This window comes from Strongyloides ratti (assembly GCF_001040885.1).
Source record: "Strongyloides ratti genome assembly S_ratti_ED321, chromosome : 2".
Taxonomy (NCBI): Eukaryota; Metazoa; Nematoda; class Chromadorea; order Rhabditida; family Strongyloididae; genus Strongyloides; species Strongyloides ratti.
Window position 1 is genome coordinate 10,701,372 of NC_037308.1, and position 18,333 is coordinate 10,719,704.

The 18,333-nt window shown below is 21.0% G+C and overlaps 2 protein-coding genes across 2 annotated transcripts; both read right to left on the bottom strand.

Moving 5' to 3' along the window:
- Window positions 1–131: 131 nt before the first annotated feature.
- SRAE_2000342200 (Na+ channel, amiloride-sensitive family-containing protein) lies at window positions 132–1,724 on the bottom strand (the record flags this gene model as incomplete). Its single annotated transcript, XM_024654613.1, has 4 exons — window positions 132–311; window positions 360–671; window positions 714–1,505; window positions 1,545–1,724. The coding sequence occupies 4 exons, from the start codon at window positions 1,722–1,724 to the stop codon at window positions 132–134; spliced, it is 1,464 nt and encodes a 487-aa protein (XP_024507967.1).
- Window positions 1,725–3,937: 2,213 nt separating this feature from the next.
- Window positions 3,938–13,543, bottom strand: SRAE_2000342300 (Kinesin-73; the record flags this gene model as incomplete). The annotated part of the gene is made up of 10 exons (XM_024654614.1): window positions 3,938–4,337; window positions 4,390–4,999; window positions 5,954–5,964; window positions 6,199–6,372; window positions 6,429–6,756; window positions 8,054–8,201; window positions 8,340–8,416; window positions 8,875–8,995; window positions 9,037–13,406; window positions 13,480–13,543. 10 exons carry the CDS (start codon window positions 13,541–13,543, stop codon window positions 3,938–3,940), a joined length of 6,303 nt encoding a protein of 2,100 aa, XP_024507968.1.
- Window positions 13,544–18,333: the final 4,790 nt, after the last annotated feature.

Genomic DNA, 18,333 nt, shown 5'->3' on the forward strand with positions numbered 1-18,333 from the left:
TATATTATAATATTTTATTTTAAAAATAAATAAGCAAAATATTTAAAGCAGATTATAAAAAAAAATTGTCAATGAGAATATTTTATGTAATTGTTTAATATTAAAATTTTAAAAATATTTAAAATTATAAGTTAATCATGTATATTGTCAGAGTTATTAACATTTATTAACATTATAAATTTATTATATAAATAAATTATTATTTGAAGTAATGTAATAACAGAAATTCCTAGAAAGAAACCAAATTGTCCTCCTATTTCAGCTATGAAAGCTGGAATACTTGTGGTATAACTTTCTATAATTTGTTCATACTAAAAAAAAAAGAAATACAAATCTTTATAATTATAATATTTTCTTACTTGTAAATTCATAAAAGACATTTCAAGGTTAAAATGATAACCAGAAAAATGAGTTAAATCATTTCCTGTTAAAAGTGTTGTAAAATATTGCCATCTATAACAACCTGGTAAACATTTAACTTTTGGCTTAAATTTTAATTTTTTATTAAACAATTTACGATTATATAAAGAAATTATTGTTGATAAATTACAAATGGGATAATTTTCACCAAGATAAAGATGTTTTAGATAAGAAAAAATACAATGATGAGTTTCAATAACTCTTGAATTGAGAAAATTTCTTACAAAACAAATATTATTATTACCCTCAATCTAAAAATATTTTATAATTAATATTTAATTAATTTATATTACCTTATTAAGACAATTTTCATTTTTTTCAATAAGTTTAATTTTTTTAGCCTTAATATATAAAATATTATAAACATTTGGTAATATATAAAGAGGATGCCCACTTGTTAAAAGATCAAAATTAGAATCAACAAAAGCAATTAATTGTGTTTGTTTATTTTTTAAATTATTTGTTTTATTTATAAATGGAGCTTTAATTTTTAAAATAAGTTTTCCCAATTCATCCTCATCTTCCTGTTTCAATCCTTTAATATTTTGATAACATATACCTCTACCCAAAACAGGTATTGGTTTAAAAATATCTTTACAACAATTTACAGTTTTTTTATTATAAATACACTTTACAAAAATTTCTTCACATTTAAAACCATATTTATTTTGAACATGAAAATAAAAGTCATAATTTGTATAATTTTTAGACCATTCATTATATAACATTCCAATGTGTTCAATATAATTTCTTGGTGAATATTTAATTCTTTTCATTTTTATATAACCATTACCAGCTAAAAAATATTGTATAAGATCTTTTACTTCATTAATTGTGACATTAGGATAAAATGACTGTACTTCATTATAAATACCATTGGTGTTTAAAATATTATGAACATCAGGACAAATTGTTAAAGCAGGTAATTCTAATGATTGTACAATTTTTAAAGATGTAAAAGTTATCGTTTCACCTTTTTTATAATCTTTAATAACAAATGCCACTGCTAAAAATGTTCCACCAACACAAAAAATTAAGAGAATAATCCAAAAAAATTTTCTCAAAAAGCTTTGATTTATCATTAACTTAAAATTCTAAGAAAATACTTTTTTTTTAAAACTTACCTGCTTAATACCATGACATTCATTAATCCATATTGGATATACATCAGAATAAAAATAACGAAAATCACAAATATGATTTTCAAAATTTTTTTTATCATTATTTATCAAACATTTTTTTCCACAAAATTTGCATATTTTATAATTTTCTTTAACACTAGATAAAGAATATTCATTTATCATGTTTAGTTTAAATGAATTTTTTTTTGTTTTTTAAAAATATATTTTAAAATGCTTCATGTTTTTTTATTAAGTAAATACTTTAACATATTAAATTACATATAAACATATAAAATTTTTGCAAATTAAAAAAAAATCTATAGTCAATTACCACTACATCTAAAAATAAAACACATAAATCTTAAACAAATATTTCATGAATAAGTTAATTTTTAATGATAAATGTGTATAGAAAAATTTTTTAAGAAAAAAAAAATTTATCTCTTGAACAAGTAATAGTTACATTTTTATGATATATTTATTAACAAAAAAATTACCATTTCTAATTGTTATTTTTTAATGACAAAAATATTATATAATTAATTGGGATATTTCCAAGTATGATGTATAACAAAAATTGTTGTTGTATGTATGTTATTTAACAATTATAGTTTGATTAATAACTTTTTAAATAAATACTTTATCGTTAAGTGTTATAAAATCTTCAATAATAAATATTAAAAGATGCACTATATAAAATCAAAAAGAAAAAAAATATTAAAAAGCATACAAAATAATTGATGAAAGAATTATAAAAATTTTTAATTAACTGAAAGGAAATTTGAAGATTGTAAGATAGGAGAGAATTTTAAAATCAAAATAAAGTTATTTTTTTATAAAATGATTTTTTTTTAATTTCATTCAAAGTTATTTTTTTGCATATTTCATTGATTGTAATTTTATAATATTTAACCAGATTAACGATTTTTTTTTTTATTTTTTTGTAATCGAAAAAATAAAAAACTAAATTTTTTTTTCTTTAAGAATGGTATTTAAAAAAAAAGTATAGATAAATATTTATTTTTGATATTTTGTAATTGAAAACAAATAAACTTTAGAAAATAGATAAAAAATAATTTTTTTTTTATCATTTTATATTATATAAAGATAAAATATCATATAGTTAAAGTAAAAAATTTTTTTTCTAGCCCAAATAAAAATGTGATTAAAATTGATGATATGATTATATTTACTAGTAATGTTCAAAGACTAAACGATAAAACAAAATTTTTGTATATTTTATTATACATCAATAAATATTGTTCTCTTTTTATTAATACTAAAGATAAAAAAAATATAATTAATTCATTGTTAAAAGGCATTATTCATGAAAAAAAAGGATATGTAAATAATTTAATTTTTTTATTATGAACATTATATGTAATAAAAAAAATATAGTTTACAAAAACAATATATATTTTTTTGTTTATTTCTTTGTTTAAATACAATAAACTATAGTTGTTAAATTTATTATTTTTTTAATAAAAAGTATTTTATTAATATAAAGAATATGATGTTTACTAATTTTTGAGAATGACTTCGTTACGTCTTATATAAACAAACTCTGACACACGAGAATATTTTTAACAAAAAAATTGAAAAAAGATTTTAAAATTTGTCATTTATTTTAATAAAAAATTTTTTTCATATAACAAGAATATATAAAAAAAAAATTTAGGGCAAAATAATTAACACCATCTTTAAACCATTTTTATTTCATTTTTAACAATATAATAAGAATAAATAGAATTTTCTTATCATGTGACAATTTAAACATGTTTTAGTTTTATAGAAAGAAGCCATTTATTAAAACATTTTTTTTTACAAAATTAAGAAATTATAAAAATAATAATATATACTTTATCAAAAAGTTAATTGTTACCGTGATAAGAAATACAAATTCTTTAAAAACGTAACAAAAAAAAATTTTTATCAGTAAATGAATAAATTTTTCATTTTCTCAAAGTACAAAAATTTTATTTAAGTTATAAAAATATTAAAATTAATTTTTTTTTTTAAAATTTAATATAATATTTAAATGCAAAATAATACATTAATTTAGATTGTTATTGTAAAATAATTCATTATTTTTTTGTAAACACCTTAAGTTTTAGATAAATTGATTCTATCAATGTTTTTAACCAAGTAATTCATATATTTGATAAACTTCTTTCTTTATTAATTACATATAATTGATTTAAAGAACCAAACAATCTTCTTTATTGTCATGATGCATAATAATGTAGAAATAAAATAATGATAAAAATTTAAAAAAAAAAAATTTAAGAGAATAAATAAATATATTAAGTTAGACTTCTTTGATTTTGATAAATATGTAATTTTAAATATGTTATAGAAAATAAAATAAAAAATATTAGTGGATAAATTAAAATAAATTACAGAATCGTACAACATGTACATGTGCTTGAATTTTCGCATTCTTCTAATGAATTGTTACATTTAGCAGTAGTTTTATTGTTATCATCTTGTTTTTCATTTCCTCTTAATTTTGTTTTATCAATTTTTGGTAGAAAAAGAATTGTCTTTCTAACGAGACTAAAATTTTTATCATCTATTTTTTCCATATTTTTGTGATCATTTTCATTATTTAAATTATTTTTAGAGTGATTTTCTAATAATATTGTTGACTCATTATCATCATTTAATTCTAATTGTGAAAGCTTATCAATAACCACAATATCATTGTTCATTATACTTTTATCTGAAGTAGATGTTAGAATAACATTATTTTTTTCTTCTTTATTTTCCACTTTTTTAGTTTCAATTATGGCATATCTTAAACAAAAAAAAATATAAAAAAAAATAGAAAACTAAATAATGTACTTACGTTGTTATTTTTTCAATATTATCTATTCCATTGTCATCTGATAATTTAGAATGAACAGATATGTTTTCATCACTTATCTCAACCAAAGAAGAAGAACTTTCGGATATGTTACAACGTATTCGGTATTCTTCTCTGACTTCATCAAGCATCTCTGGAGTAAGTTCATCAAAGGATTCCGTACGATTATTAGAATTAATATTTATTAATTCAGCATTATAATTGATAACAGAATTAATGTCAGATGGTACTTCATTACCATCAGAAGATACCGGAACTATATCAGTTTCTGTTGGTATTTCAACAAAAGTAATATCACTATTAGGTGGCATATGATTTATATTATTAATAGACAACTGATTGCTTCCATCTTCAGGAACATATTTAGCATAATCAGATAAATCAATAGAAGTTTCTAAATCTCCATTAATTTCATTATTATTAAATTCTAAAACATTTGATAAATTGTCTTGATAAATCACATGTCTATGTGCTTGATTTGATTGAGCATTAATATTATCTTGTGTTTGTTGATCAATCACCATACGTTGATTGTCTTCTCCATTATTAATAATTTGATTAGAATTAGAATTAACGGAACTACTCATGTTCTCTAAAAAAATTTTTCAAAAAGATTTAAAAATGTGGAAAAAAAAGTCTTTTTATTGAATAAAATGTTATCATTCGACAAATAAATACAAAAAAAAGTAATTAAATCGAATGTAAAAAGTAATATAGAGAGAAATAAAAAATACAAAATTAAATTCCTTATTGGTATTCTCTTGCAATATATTTCAAAATATAACTACTACTATATCTTTAACGATCAATTTAAATATATATGTATTGAGTTAAGTTAAAAAGACACGAAACATTATATATATTTTTTCAAAGGCAGTGATAAAAAATTTAAAAACTACATTTATGAGATTATATTTATTAATAAATTAATGTGAGCAATATTATAATTCTAAGAATAAGATACTGTTTTTAAAAACCTAAATACATCATTTGACAATTAAAAATATTCTAGAAAATATATATTAGGGGATGTGCCTATGATTTTTGTAGACTGATAAGTATTATATAATATTGTTTGTTTGGGAAATTTTTTGTTGATTTTACTTTATGGAAAGGCATTCATATTATATTATATGCTTTTGTTATACGAAAAAAAAAATCATTGATAGAAGATATGAAGACAATTTAGATAAACAGATTTTTATCTTCAATACAATATTAAATATTTATATATAAATATTATTAATAGATATTATTTTTATGCTATCATTAGTATTTAAAAATATATAATATATCAGCAGTTCATAAGAAAGAAAAAAAAAAAAAAAAAAAACTTTACGATTAACGTCACTAAATACAATAATAAATATGTTAATATAGAATATAATTAAAAATACGTTAAAGTATATGTAAAAGTGTTTGTATTTTGTTGGAATGACTTTTCAAGTGAAGGGTATTTTATAAATAAATGTTAATATAATGGTGTAACATCACCAAAAAAAATTATAGTGAAGAATTAAAAATATACATTCTGCGGAACACTTACTTCCCTGCAAACTATATCACTTTAATATCAATAATTGTTCCCTCTATCTTTATTCTTCATGAGTCACCATTTTGATTTGAAATTATTTGTGAAGTGTCTTTTAGAATAATTGTTTTGTTCAAAATATATGTAATAATGATATCTTCTCTTTCTATCAAAAAATGATTAAAACATACTTTTAAATTATATATTATGCACATTTTTATTCATTTGAATCTTTTTGCTCTTTGATATTTAATTGAGACGTCAGCTTTTCTTCTAAATTAGATATTTCATTTCCGATATTATTTATAACATCAAGAACATTTTCTTTACATCTTTTTTGTATTATATTTTTCTTTTTTGCACTTTCATGTAATTTATTAAATTTTAATAATTCCTCTTTTTCTTTGTTTATCTCATCTTCATTTGAAAGTATTCTGAAAAAAAAAAAATTTTATTTTGTTTATTATAAATATTAATCAATAAAAAATACCTTTCAGGTATAACCATTAAATTAAAAAATCTTCTTGGAATACTATTTGGAATTATAAGAAAATCTCTTCTTCTATTAGACTTTTGTAGTAATGGAATACTATGAAGTCCTAGAATATCAATCGGTGTTTCACACATTTCACAAAGTCCACCTTCTAATTGCCTAGTTCCTATAGAAACTTCTGAACTATTGGCTCTTGAAGTAGTTACATTATTAGAAGTAGATATATTTTCACTATTATTTTCAATAACATTAGTCTCCTCATTACTCTCCTCTTCATTTGTAATAGTTGTATGAACATTTTGACTACTATTGCTTGCCATGGTAACTAAAAAATATAAATAATACCATTAAAAAATGTATTTTAAAAAATAAAAGTATAAAATATACAAACGTTTCTTAGAAAAATGTTTTTCAGATGATATATTATAAAAGTGTAAACATAGTTTGTAGATATGTATACATATAATTATACATAACAATAGGAAAAGATAGCAGGAACTTATAATAATAATAATAATAATAATAATAATAAAATAAAAATATAAAGTGTAATTTCTGCCTCTCACTCTATCTCTCTTTTAATTTCAATAATAAAATAATTTTTATCTTTTATCTTATTGTTTCAATCAGAGATTTTTGTAAAAAAAAAAAATGGTAAATTCAAAATAAAAAGAGAAAAGCAAAACTGATATGACAATTAAAATATACATGCACTTTAAAATTGTTTACCCTAAAATTTATTGATTATTCATCATTATTTTACTAAAAAAAAAAAAAAAAATTTTTTTTTTAAAGATGTGCATTTTAATAAGAATGTATACTTTTGTTGCAAAACATTTATTCAATATTTGTAGTTTAATTTTAAATAACTAAAATTGTTAGGGATGAATAAAGAATATTAGATAAAAAAAAATATTTAAACTTATATAAAACATATAAACTTCTTTTTTTTCTTTTTTTTTGTTCTAAATAAAATTAAATAATTTTTTTTTCTATATTTTTAAGAATATTAAAAAAACTTAACCAACATTATTTATAGATATTTTATATTATTGAATACTAAAATTAAAATGTCAAAAAAATAAATCGAAATTTGCTTAAAATGAATATTTATAATATTGAAAAGTTACACTTTTACTTTTTTTTATTGGCAATAAAATATTTACACATAAAATATAATCATTTTAAAGTATATATATATTATATATATATATATATATTATTTATAAACTAACTGCTTACTTCAACAGTTTCTTTATAATAACAATAATATATCAATGTTCAAATAATAGTTATCCATTTCACATGATTATTTATTTAAAATATTTTATTTATTAAAATATTTTTATATGTACATCATCGGTAAAATAATATATATATATATATCTTTAAGTATTTAAATATAAATTTCTTTACAATTAAAAAAAAAATAGCTTTATAAATGAGATTCTATATTATTAATTACTAATCTATTATTTGACAAAATTTTTTATTTATTTATTCTTATTATTATGATGAATCCTTTTTTTATACAGTCACTTGATTGAAATAAATAGACATATTATACATATAATTTTATGAAAATCCTCCATTCAGAAAGTTTTTGTTATTGTTTCTTATACAATCATCTTTAAATAATTTATTTGTTCTTGTAAGATTATCATGGCTATTTAAAATTGAAAACTTTGATACAGGTTCATTTCCATTAATAATATCAATATTTGTAGCGACTGTAGATGTGTAGTTGTCTTCACTTAATATATTTGAATACTGAAGGACATCAATTAATTAAACTTTTGCTGTAAACTTTATGAAAATGGTGATAGAAAATTTAGATAGTATAAAGTAGGGTTTATATATTAAATTTTTATACAACTTATTTTACAAAAACAGTTACTAATATCTTACCTCAAGAATTTTTTCTTCTTCATCTATTCCATGAAGTTTAGAGTTTAACTCCATAATTGGTGATACAAGTGAACTAACTAAAAAAAAAAGTTATTAGAAATGAAATGTAAATAGTACACAATTTTACAATAGAAATTTGTACAAATAAAAAAACACTACAAACATATTTAGATCATAAAAAAAATTACTATATCAAAAAAAAAAGAAGCAATATGTTAACACATACGTTTGTGATGGTTATTGCTTATAGTACTCTTTAAATTAAGAAAAGTTGGGCGAGCTGAAAATAAAAATAAAAAATTGTTTGATAATTCATGATAGATATATAAAATTTGAATAATTGGTTGAGAGTTTCTTTTATTAGATAAAAATAAAACTTAGAAATTTATGACATTAAGATAGATATTTTTTATCCTCCCAAAAAAGCAAAGGAAACATTTAAGGCTAAGGTTTGATAGATTAGCTTTATTTTAAGGAAAAAAAATTTCATTAAAACTTTATATTTCATTTGTTAAAAGATAAAAAAAAAACTTACACATTGATGAGACACCAGAAGAAGATACCATTGATGAATCCATGTTTAAACGATCAGAAAAAGATGATTCTAAGATATCACTTATTCCATTTGCTGAGTGTTTTGAAACAATTGGTGGAAGCTAAAAAATATCTTAGAAAAAAAATAATTTTAAAAACATACTGAATTACTAATTGAATTTGGTAAACTAATAGTACGTTTCATTCTGAAACTATTTGAAGGATTACCAAAATTTAATCTTTGAGCTCTTTCATTTCTTGGTATCATATTAAACATTGCAGCTTCTTGCCTTAATCTGTCTAATTTTAGCATACACTCAACATCTTGAATTGTTTTTGTATATGTTTCAATATATTTCATTTGTTTTTCAAGAGATATTATTTCTTCTTCATTTGATGAGTTATACAAAAGTCCATTAGATAATTTAGTTTTGTTAAAATCATCATCACCAGTAGAGGCAGCCAACAAAGCAAGAGATTCTCGATTTTCCATTTCTAAAGAACTTTTTGGTATCTGTGCCACAACATCATATAATACTTTGGTACAATAAACATTTTCACTTCTAACAATTTTTTTAATTAACATTTCTGTAAGACTAGGTTTTTTATAAATACTCATACAAATTCTTTTTCTTAATATAATTTCCATAGGAACTGGTTGAGAAATTCTAACTGATACTTTAACAATTCCATAAATTCTTTCATTAGAATTGGAAACACGATTTAAACAAGGTTCACCATGAATTGAACTATCCCATGGACATGAAACTTTCATATCAGCAACATTTCTTTCAATAATATGTAATTGAAGCATAGTCATAAAATTTTCTTTTGGTAATTGAGATGATAAACCTATTATTTTTGTTGGATTATTATGATCATGGTTTGATGAGTAATCATTAAAAGCATTCATTTCTTCAGTATCAATATTTAAAAATATTACTGGAACGTGTTTTTCACATCCTTGTGGTACTAATAAATCTGATGGTGCTCCTGGAATAAAAGAATTAGTTGCTGGAACAGAAACTGCATTTCTTTCTTCTGTTAATATCATCCATTGAGTTATTAAAGACCTCTCACGTTCTGTATCTTTTCCTGTCTTTTTTGAACCTTTTTCATTTATCATTGATATTTGTTTTGATAAATATTTATGTCTTTCTTTTAATGCTGTTGCCCATAAATCTTTTATCATATCTAAATCTTCTTCCTGGTAACTATCAAAGTTTTCATTTTTATCACAATTCGTAGTAAAAATACTACCAATACTGACAGAAGTAATCTCAAATAACATCAACGGAAGATTTCCATGGTCATTACGTTCACTAACAGAAACATCTATTCTTCTTTGTTGACCTTGTTTTAATTGATAAATACCACCACAACCAACATCATTATTTGTGGAAACTTCAACATTTTTATATTCACCATTATCATTTAATTCTTTAATACTTAAAGAAAGTTCTAATCTTCTTGTAACTTCAATCCAACGTTCTTGTAAACTTTTTTGTTTCTGCACCAAATCAAATTCTTCGTCATTGTTTATTGTTGTATCAGGTCCAAAACCAGAACTTCGATGACCCCAAACTTCAATTGATAAAGCATCTTCCTGAATGTATTCTAAAAATTCTTCATTAACAACAACTTGGAAGTCTTTTTCATGTTCAAATTCAAAATTTCCATTACTGCCAATAACATTAGGATTATATTTCGGAGCAACAACTAACATTTCAGAAATATTAAAAAAAGAATACTGACAAAATACAAAATTAGACAAAGCTATAGGCAAATTGGATGCTTTCTTTATTCTAACCCTACATGTTATAGTTTTACCAATAAAAGTATTATTATCACCACAACCATGAACACGCCAATTTCCGCTATCAACAGATTCTGATGAATCAGTGGATTCACTCATTGAGTCAATCATTTTATTACAATAATGATCTGGTAAACGATAAACTTCTATATGCAATTTTCCACAAACCTCTCCTTGTTGAGAAATAATAGGAACTTTATAATTTAACTTCATTTCATGAAATAATACTTCTAAAAATACATTTGCTACACCTATTAATGAATGTTTTTCCTGACTATCAAATACATAATTTCTTTGAAGTTCTTCTATATTATGGATTTCTTCAAAACAATCTACATCACTTTCTATGGCTTCATCACTACTAGGTGTTGATGTGTCACTAGATACACTACTATCTATATTCATATTAAATCTTTCATTATACACTTCTCTCATATCTACAAGTTTATTTTCTAATTGTTCTAATGACCAAAGTTGATATCCTGACATTCCATCGCGTTTTACAACAATCACCGGTTCGCAAACAGAATTTCCTACTTTTATCTTAGATGGTCTTAAATTAGCTGCTGGAATTTGTAATGTTACATCATATCTTATTAGTCCACGTCTTTTTCCATTAACTTCTTCAGAAATCATATTTGCTTCACGAACCAAAGCATGAGCACGCATAATTTCTTTCTTTAATTTTTCTAATGACTCTTTAAATAATTCCTCTCTTTTTTGAGCCCATTTAAAAAATTTAGTTTTATCAGCAACTTTAGGATTTGATGGAAAAGAAACAGAAGGTAAAGCACAAGATGGTGTTCCAGCAATTGGAGAAGTCAAGATAAATCCATTACCTGGTGTCATTGGAGTAGATGGAGCTGTAATACTAGTAGATAATGTGTGAATATATCTTTCAAATTCTTCATATTGTTTTTCTAAAGCAGCTTGTTTATCTTCATGATGCTTTAATGTTAAATGTTCAATGTAATCATCAACAGCCTCAATTCCACTATTACAACTTAACTCAGAAGTATTAACTTCATTCCAAGCTTTGTCATAATCAAAGAAACTTTCTTCCATTATTGAAGCAATCATTGGATTTGTAGCAGTCAAACCAGAATTATTATCTTTTGGACAATTTACCTTAAAAAAATGATTATTACCAATCAATAATCTATATCCATTTCTAAGAAGTGTTCTTTGATTAATTACTCTTCCATTAACATAAATACGAGCATTTTCATGAAGAGGTTCAATAAAAAGTTTTTGTTGGCCTATTCCCTCATCATCACAAACTTCTAATTTTGCATGATAAGGTTGAACACCAAGTCCCTGAAGTACAAAATCATTTTTAATACCATTTTCTGATGACTCAGAACAACCAACATAAGCCATCTGATTAATATAATATACCAAAAGTTCATTCATAGCTGGGTCGGCATTTAAATTTACCAAATAAAAACGATCTTTTTCAACTTTAATACCACTCCCAGTTAGTGCAATTCCTATTTCGGCAAGATCTTTTTGTCTTTCAGCATAAATAATATCAGTTTCTTTTAATCTTTCTTCCCATGACTTATTCATTTGACTTACAAGTCTTTCTGATTCAGCTAAACGTTCTCGCAATTCTTGTGTTTCAGTTTTTTGTTCCATTGTTTGAGAAATTTGTTGACGAAGATTTTCAACTTCTTCACGTAACTCACGAATAATTTTGGCATTTGGATCTTCATTAATAACAGCATGATTTTCAATTGATTTGGCTCTATCAGCATACCTTAAAGTAGATAAAGTTTCATCATAATTATCACTTGATGGTGATATTGTTGCTATCATTATAGTTTTACTATTACCACCTAAATTATCTTTTAGTAACCATGTTAAAACAGAATCTCTATATGGAACAAATTTGTCTTTTTTACCACTTTTTTCAGCTAAAGCACTTATTACCATTCCTAGTGTTGTTAAACTTTTATTAATATTTCCACCTTCTTCTAATCTTTTTCCAACAGCACCCGTTTTTTGAGCTCTTTCACTACCTGCTAAATCAACTAATGATATTTTAGCAACTTTTTCTCCACTAAAATTTTTTTCCAATTGTTTTACTGTTTGAGTTAAACGTATTGTAAAAACAGCATGGGATCTACTACTTTGAGCATTCATATTAGTAGCAGCAACTGTACGACTTTTGTTACCCTCATCAATTAATTGATTTATTTGTTCAAAAGAGCTTACTGCAAGAACACTTAACCCATCAACAGTAGGACCAAGAATTTTATGTTCTCGTACTTTAAGAGGTCTTTTAGTTGAATTTTTTGGATCTAATAAATCTCTAACTTTTTCATTATAAATTTCCATATATGATACTTCAACTTTACAATTAACATCATCTATATTTTCAATATTTATTCTTTCAAAAATATTATTACATAATCTTGGTATTATTCCTGGATTTGTTGATGTACCCATCATGGTATAACTTTTACCCGATCCTGTTTGACCATAGGCAAATATACATGCATTGTAACCAGAAAAAGCATTATCAACAACATCTTTGCCAAGATTTTCAAAAACATCCTCCTGACTTATAAATGTAGTAGAGTGAGGATCTGTAGAATTAAAGCAATGATCAAAAGTAAATACTTTTGGTGATTTTCCTTCATCCAATGATTGAGATAATATTACCTGAGATGTACTTGAAAAACTAACACAACATTTTGTTCCAAGATCAATTTCTAAAAAAAAAAAAAATAAATAAATATATATTTTTTATTAATTATATAAAAATAAAAAAAATTTTTTTCATACCTCTTTTATTTAATGGCCTTGTTCTTATAGCCACTTTAACACGCTCCACACCATCTACTGTCATCCTAAAATAAAAGAAAAATTGGTACTTTTTTTTTGGAAAAATATGAACAATTTTTTTTTTGTAACGTCACGATAAAAACAAATGGGGTACCGTTATTAATATTAGTGTTTTAAAAAAAATAATAATAAGAAAAATATATTAACCTAATCCATAATTAATTATTTAATTTTATATTATGTTAAATAAATTTTATCATATAATTTATAAAAAAAATAATAAAAGTAAAAAATAAGTCATCAGGATAGGCTAACTTAAATATTTATATTTAATTATATACATAACAAGAAATTTATCAATAAAGGGAAATAAAAATTTATAGATATTAAAAAATAACATAAATAAAGTTAAAGCTTATGATAATAAAAGAATCTTTTACAGTCAATATATAGTATCAATAATTTTTTTACTAAAATTATTATTTTAGTAGTAATCTCCGGTGACAGTTGAATTTTTTTTTTTTAGAAATACATAGAAAAGAAATAGTAAATAGACAATTATGATATAAAATAATATGTTTATTTGTTTCTAATTTTTTATATGATAAATGTTTAAATATAAAAAGGAATAAATAAAGCTAAAATTATAAAAAAAAAGATTATAAAATAAAATTTTATTATTGTTCTACTTCTAAAAAGATAATAAAAAGAAATGGTAAAAAAATTTCTAATTAGTCTTTCAATTTGTTAAAATATGGAAGATTAAATTTACTAATTGTAACAGAATAGTAGAAAAGTTAAACCTATACCATTAAAATATATATATATTTAAATGTAAAAAAATAAAATACTATAATATTTATATGGTAAAGAAAGATATTTTAACAATAATAAATAGTTGATTATTGTGAAAATAAAAATGATAAAAAATAAGAGAATTTAAGAACCATGTAATAGAGATTTTGAAAAAAAGGCAAATATTATTAAATTCTATTGTCATTATTTATTAGCCAATTATGTCTTTTGAAAATATAATTAATACTACTAATTTAAGATTTTATGTTTATAGGAAAAAAACATATATTAAATTTTCTTTCAATAAATAAAAATAACATAAAATTAAAGAGTAGCCACAAAACAATATTGTTAAAAAAAAAAGTTTTAATTGAAAAGTAAAAATAATTTTTAATATATAATTTAACTTAATTGTAAGAATATTATACGGGGTTAAATAAGTGTGTATCCTGTTTAATGATAAATATTTAAGTACATCTTGAAAATGATTACGTAGAGTATTATGAGATAATTTATATAAAGTTAAAATTTAAATTTTATAATTACAATAAAAATTTAGAGATGTAGTAAAATGTATGCTAATTTTAAAAATACTATGTGTTATCTTTAATAATAATCAATCAAAATAAAGCTATGATTATTATTAAAAGTTAATCTTTTTACCTCTTTATTATATATTTCTAGATATACATCTGCCTAAATTTTAACTGGACTTTTATATAAACAGAACATTTAATATATATATATATATATATATGATAACAGCTTTATTTCTATATCTAAAATAACAATAAAATCGTACTTTAAAATGCAAATTTTCTTTGATCCATTGAAAAAAGAACAATCTTTGACTTGTTTTATTATGGATTTTGATGTTCATTTCAATCAACAAGTATGGTTATCTTTTAAAATTTTAAGATATCTATGGTAAATAAGTATAAGAAATGACATATTAAATATTAAAAAATCTAAAGAAAATAATACTTTTACTATCAAGAGAAAATCTTATAATAACAATAAAAGATAAAATCATATTGTAAAAGGAAGGAAATTGTAGAAAGTCAACACAAATAATATTGTACGTTACTCAAAAATGACATTTCCATCATTTTTGGAGATTTTAAATGTCATACTTCACAAATAACGAAAAATGACAAGCTTTTACTTTATAGAGTTTATTTTAAGAGGTTATGTTTCAGGAAAGTTTATAAAATAAATAAAAAAAAAATCAAAGTATAAATTCATTTTTTTGTAAATTAAAGAATATAAAAAATTTATAACAAAAAAAAAAATTATAAGAAGAAGAAGGATAAAAATGTTGTTGATAGTGTAAAAAAATTTTAAGTAAGTCTTCTTAAATTTTACCATCTGTTAATTAAAAGCAATTAAATAGATGAAAACAATAGTTTGGAAAAAAAATTAAAAATAATTTTTAGACATTTATTTTTAACAATAAATAACACAAGATCATTTTTTTTCCTTTTATTTTAACTCAAATATTTTAAATAAAGGAAAAAATATTCATGTAAATAAAAACAATTTAATGTGAAAAAAAAATAAAGATATTAAAAATATTAGGAGAAAAATATGATTATATATTGACAGGGGTAAAAATGTGAAGAAGCTTATAATGTATATTGTTGATTAATTTTAGAATAAATTTGTACACTAAACTTTAGAATAGTAGTATTCTTTACATTTGACAACTTTTATTAATATTCTTTTTGATCTTAACTTATTTATCAATCATAGATAATTAATGAAATGTTGAAAGTAAAGTTTGTTTTAAAAAATAATACCAATGTATCATAAAAAAAACTCTGAATAGTCATATGAAATATTTAATATTTGTTATTTTGTTTCTAAAAAAAAATTGATATTTATTTTATTATGAGGAAAATATAAAAAGAATGAGATTATTATTGTGATTTATTATAAGAAATTAAACATTTTTCAAATTATCTTTATGTTATAAATATATTAAAAGTGTTAAAAATTTATTTACAATATATAAATATAAATTATATTTTAGAGAAATAATTAAGATAAATTTACAAATTTTTGTTAAGAAAAAAAAAAAAACTTTAGATGAAAATGTAATTACAAATAGTACAAATAGTATTAAATAAAACTTTCATTTCAAGTTTATTTATTAGGTGAAACAAATATATTTAGATTATACAAATATATATATATATATAAAGGAGTGACCAAAAGACAAAAGTTGTTTGAAGTACCTTTATATAATATATAAAAGAGAGTGATTGTATCAATTCTTAAATTAGTTTTTATAATATAATTATATAAATATTAACTATAATCTTTGTATTTTACGATTTATTAAAATAATTTTTTAAAGAAAGGCATCAAATTTATTATATAATAATATTTTTTAAGTTATAAATATTCAATAAATATAAATATCATCAAAATTATTAACTAACAAAAATAAAATTTTTAAAAATTATATGGCGTATTATAAAATATAAAAATGATTATACTATTTTATATAAAAAAAACTATCTAAAAACTAATATATTTTATATTAAATATCTACGGAAATATTTACATAATTTAAAGATATAAAGCTTCCGTAATTTAATAAATTTTCTATATCACCATCTTCAAGCAATTTTAATAGTATATATTATTAATGTACTTTTAAAGAGGAAAGAAAGATTGGAGAATATTATTATTTACATTGACAATCTAATCATTTAAGAAAAATAAAATAAATAAAACATAATTATCAATTTAGATATTAACAAAATAGATAATAAATTTAATTATAAATATTTGGTAAAAAATTTTTAATTTTATAAATCTTTTCTACCTTAAAATTTATTAGTCGTTATATAATAAATTTAACCAGAATTTAAATGTTTAAAAGTATAAAATAATAAAAGGCGAAAAATTATTTGATAAAATTTTATAATCTATTTATACTATTGATCTTAATATAGATTATAACATTGATAATTATATCAGAAGAATAATTTTTACTTATCACTTTCATATAAAATGTAAACATTATCATATATATATATATAATGTTATTTATGAGTAATAATTATAAGCCTAATCAAAATAAAAATACTTATTTTAAAATATTTCACTGATCATATATAATTTTTCTTTATTTACGTATAACTAAAATATATAAATATATACATACACAAGTACAAAATATTTTTTAAAAAATATTTAATATATATATAAAGTATTAAACTAATATTATTTTAATCTTAGTCATATTGACAAAAGTAAAAATCAAAATATACTCATTTTACATTTTAACTTATATATTTTTTTTTTTATAAATATATTTTCTTTGGCATTCCTTTATTCATAAATATATAACTATTTATTTTTCTTAACATACACACACATCCACAAACTTATCCATCAAAATTTAAATGAACAAAAATTAAAAGTTAAAAAGATTTTACATAACTATATTACATTATCTCTTCATTATCACAAAAATAGTTTACTTTATATCTCTACTTAATACTTTTAAGAAATTCTTGTTACTCTAAAAGTTAAGATATATGACAAAATAAATTTTATGATAATAAAGAAATGATGTGTACTTTGAGGAAACATAAGATTTTAGTGATAAATATCCTTCTATAGAATTGTAGAATGCCATAGTCTACATTTGCCTCTAGTTAAGATACAGAAAACGGAAATTAAAATAAGAAGTAATGCTTGAGTATGATAATCCTTGAAATTTCAAGTTATATTTAAAGTTAAATATTTTCATATACGTTTTTTTTTTCTTTTTTTTATATAAAATAAAAATTTTTAAAATTTATTTTGATAACATAATTTAAAATTCATATTATATTATAGTAAAATATGATGTCTTAATGGGAATATATTTTACTAAATTTGATGACAATTGAAAGTATAAAATTAGGGGTTTTGCTAAAATAGATTTATTTTTTCTTCATCATATATATATATTTTGTGTTTTAAGAAAAACCTAAAATATAATAGAAAGATTAGGATAAAATTATTTTTTTTTTTCTGTAGACGTTTAATGTTTATTTATTG